At 36.6% G+C, this 4,295-nt stretch overlaps 1 protein-coding gene across 2 annotated transcripts; it reads right to left on the bottom strand.

The window, feature by feature from the left end:
* Positions 1 to 661: 661 nt before the first annotated feature.
* Positions 662 to 3,038, bottom strand: mrpl42 (mitochondrial ribosomal protein L42). Of its 2 annotated transcripts, none has more exons than XM_067426948.1 (5): positions 2,890 to 3,038; positions 2,596 to 2,656; positions 1,444 to 1,528; positions 1,081 to 1,244; positions 662 to 786 (listed from the first exon to the last, which is right to left on the bottom strand). In XM_067426948.1, the coding sequence occupies exons 1-5, from the start codon at positions 2,966 to 2,968 to the stop codon at positions 741 to 743; spliced, it is 435 nt and encodes a 144-aa protein (XP_067283049.1). In that variant the 5' UTR covers positions 2,969 to 3,038; the 3' UTR covers positions 662 to 740. The 2 variants fall into 2 exon arrangements, with proteins under 2 accessions (XP_067283049.1, XP_067283048.1); XM_067426947.1 differs by having other exon boundaries at positions 2,596 to 2,659; positions 2,890 to 3,035.
* Between the last annotated feature and the right edge of the window lie 1,257 nt (positions 3,039 to 4,295).

Below are 4,295 nucleotides of genomic sequence, written 5' to 3'. Positions count from 1 at the left end.
TGAACATCATTGAGCATATGTGGGGTAGGATGAAAGAGGACGCATGGAAGACGAAACCAAAGAATATTGATGAACTCTGGGAGGCATGCAAGACTGCTTTCTTAGCTATTCCTGACGACTTCATCAATAAATTGTATGAATCCTTGCCAAACCGCATGGATGCAGTCCTTCAAGCTCATGGAAGTCATACAAGATATTACATTTGGATCTCACAGCACCACAACTTAATTTGCTGACATATTTTTGTATTTGCAGTAAATTTGTTCAATTTCTGTATAGGCGACAAAACTTTTGTCTTGCCAAAATGTGACCTTTCTGTCTTGACTAAATGATAAATATTTTTTCTGAGAAAATTATTTATTTCAGTGCATTAAACATCATTTGGGAGGGTTTTAGCTTTTCATATGAGCTTTTTCTAACACCAATGAATTAATTCAAAGTCAGGTTAATATCAGGTATTTCTAGAAAATAGATAAGCGACAAGACTTTTGTCAGGGACTGTATACTACATTTGAGGTAATCAAACGAAATAAAAACGTGTGTGCATATATTTTGCATAGTCATTTATTCTTGAGTTTCAGCACTCAAGTTATTAACATTAAATTGCTTCCACATTTTAAAAGTTATCATGAATAAATTATAAAACACGACACACTGCAGCGACAGCTGAAGGAAGGGTTTATTTCACGTACAAAGAATCCTAATCTAAACATCCTAGAAGACGGGAAAACCATCCAGAACTATCGGTCTTTGGGTGGATTTGGGTTTCTGCGTCTGGTGTGATACCTGAGGAAGAAGACACAAACCGGTTCAAACATGCTTATAATCAATTATGACCCATTTCTTTTAGATTTCCTTGTCAGATAAGTTGTGTATTTTTATCATGTTTTGTATTTTATTCTGAACATTGCATTGGATCTTTTTTAGATGTGTTTTTATTGATTATGATTTTTATGTGAAGGACTTTGAACTGCATTACATGCCTGAGCTATATAAATAAAGTTTATTATTATTATTAGCACAGCAACAGTATTTTCTACAACCGAGCCATGTTTTAGATTGCACAGAAGGCAAACTCACTGTCCGACGGGGTACCAGCGGTGTTTGGTGGTGTAGAACATCTTGCTCAGTTCCTCAATGGTCGGGGCCTGTTTGTTATTTAAAACCTCTTTACCGAGTCTGGCTTTCAGCACCTGCTCATGAGTCTCAGCATGGTCGCTGATGGCATCCGGTCTGACAAGCGGCTGCAGTTAAGACACAAACATCACTATACATCCCTACACAAAGACACAAACATCACTATACATCCCTACACAAAGACACAAACATCACTACACAAAGACACAAACATCACTATACATCACTACACAAAGACACAAACATCACTATACATCACTACACAAGCACTTCTGCACATGCATGAGGATTTATGTAAGTTTTCACCTGTGTGAGCTCATACGGTACGTCTTCTGACGGATGGTAACACACTATTGTGTTTCCGTCAGATGTCACTGCGATTTCCACATGACTGAAAGAGAAAATAACACATTTTAGGTAAACAGCTTATAATGAGCAACACTGTATTTGATAGAGATGAAGCCTGACATACAATAACAGCAAATGCATCACAATATACACCGATCAGGCATAATATTCCTAATATTGTGTTGGTCCCCCTTTTGCTGACCCATCAAGGCATAGCCCAAGCCACCATCTGGCACAAAGATGTTAGCAGCAGATCCTTTAAATCCTGTAAGTTGCAAGGTAGAGCCTCCATGGATCAGACTTGTTTGTTCATCACATCCCACAGATGCTCGATTGGATTGAGATCTGGGGAATTTAGATGCCAAGTCAACGCCTCAAACTCGCTGTGCATCAATGAACCTTGGCCGCCCATGACCCTGTGGCCGGTTCTCCACTGTTCCTCTTGGAGCACTTTTGATAGATACTGACCACTGCAGACCGGGAACAGCCCACAAGAGCTGCAGTTTTGGAGATGCTCTGACCCAGTCGTCTAGCCGTCACAATCTGGCTCTTGTCAAACTCGCTCAAATCCTTACGCTTGCCCATCCTGCTTCACACACATCAACTCTGAGGACAAAATGTTCACTTGCTGCCTAATACATGTACCGTGAGATCATCAGTGTTATTAACTTAAACATATTGATCATAATCTTGTGCCTGATCAGTGTATATTATAATTAAATGGACATTTTCACATTTCTAGGTTTCTCAGAAGCGAAAGTTGTCATAGTAGGGTAGATTTCTATAGACCTTATGAATAGCGGCCAGTGAATAAGACTAAACAAATTGGAACTACCGGTAATAAATTGGATATATATTTAATCAAATAACAAAAGAAGAAAAAAATACAGAAGAGGAAGACGTCAGCATTAACTATTTATTGTAATTCGATTCGATTATATAAACAAAATATAGTACATACATTATATATATATATATATATATATATATATATATATATATATATATATATATATATATATATATATATATATATATACACACACAGTAAAAACGTGTCATCACCGTCTGTGAAAAACTTCCAATATGTTTAAAATAATAAACACTGACCTGTTATCGTCAATGGATGGACCTCTAATTGTAGACTTGTTTTGAGATGACACAACAATTCCTGCTTAGAATGAAAAACAATGCATTTTAGTCCCTTCCTTATAATTGTTGAAAACACATAAGCCAAAATAGCGCAGACTCATTTAGTACTAACGTTACGTATGGAAATGTCACAGTGCTTGTAGGTTATTCAGTACAACAGTGTGACTGTGCTAGCAGCGTTTACAGTAGTTACACCGTTATCAGATTGTTTATAAATCAAATGTAATAGTTTTTCTGTACGAGAGAGTTCACCTCTGCATTGTTTGATATTTCTGCTGTTGTAGACTCGGTTAAACACGTTAGCAAGCCTTCTGATGTGACCCGACGCCATGCTTTCCGCTCACGGAACTCAATCGTTTGAAGAGAGAAATGAATGACAACACGGAACCCGAAGTGGGAGGAACACCACGGTTTTGTGACGTTTCCGGTCTGTATCGCGCATTGATCAATTTTTATTCTCTCTTATGCGTTTCGTTTAGTTTTGTGGTTATAATCAAAATTATATAGCAATTCGATTTAAAATATGCCCCAAGATTTAAATAAAGTTCAACAGGGAATTCATTTTGAACATTAGAGCGCCTCACAGCGGTAGTAATCAAGTGTGCTACACAAATATTCCGGGTAGGAAACACACACACACACACACACACACACACACACGGTCGTTCACATCCCAAATGACAAATGACAGACCGAGACAGACGGAAGATAGAGACGGATTCTCGTTGTGAGAATAGTATTAAAACATTTTATACAGGAAAATTAGGACTTTCAGTAAATAATTGGCCCAATGGTGGCGAAACACCCGTATTTTTATGGATAATCAGCCTGCATAAAAAACAATTATTTACATGACGCAGTCAGGTTTGAATAATATTTATAAGCTATTATTTTAAAGGGGAAAACTTTTTGATATTTACAGTATGTCACATGCCTGTCCTGTCTTGTGTGCACATGTGGGTTTTGTCATTCTGAGCATGTGCTCATGTAATTGTCTGATCCCTCCCCCTTGTTATCTGATTAGTGTTGATTTCTCCCACCTGTTCCCTCTTGATTTCTTCCCCTTATAAGCTCCTTGTGTTTGTCAGTCTGTGTTGGATCCTTGTGTAATGTCTGTGTCTTCTGTCCTCCCCGTGATTCTGTTGGTTTGTTTAAGTTTGTATTTATATTATTCTATTATGTGTTTTTCCCCCTTGTGGGTTGTTGTTTTGAGTTTATGTTTTGTTTTTGAAAATAAATTGTCATTCTCCTGCACGAGTCCTCGCACCATTTTCCCTTGTCTGTGACATGACAGTACCGCTAGAGGACATCCCAACCACAGCCATAGAGAGAATTCATTTAATTTCAGTATTTCAAATGTCACATGGTTTTTTAATTTGATTTCAAGTTCATTTTTTGTTTTAGTATATTTTCTTCATTGTATATTCATGTCTGCATGGTGTTTAATGTATTACAGTTAAAATATTTTGAACAGGTTTTATTTTAATATTTTCTGTTCATTTTAATTTAATTATCTTTTAAGTTTTTATACATTTTTATTTCATTATTTTTTATCAACTTTTTATATTTCAGTACCACAATTGCATCATAGTCTTCATTCATTCATTCTATTAATTTCTGAAGCATTTGATTTTTTCTGCTTTAGTTAAAAGCTGACA

This window comes from Pseudorasbora parva, chromosome 20, assembly GCF_024679245.1.
Source record: "Pseudorasbora parva isolate DD20220531a chromosome 20, ASM2467924v1, whole genome shotgun sequence".
In the NCBI taxonomy this organism is placed as follows: Eukaryota; Metazoa; Chordata; class Actinopteri; order Cypriniformes; family Gobionidae; genus Pseudorasbora; species Pseudorasbora parva.
This window is presented reverse-complemented; position numbering and strand designations above follow the sequence as displayed.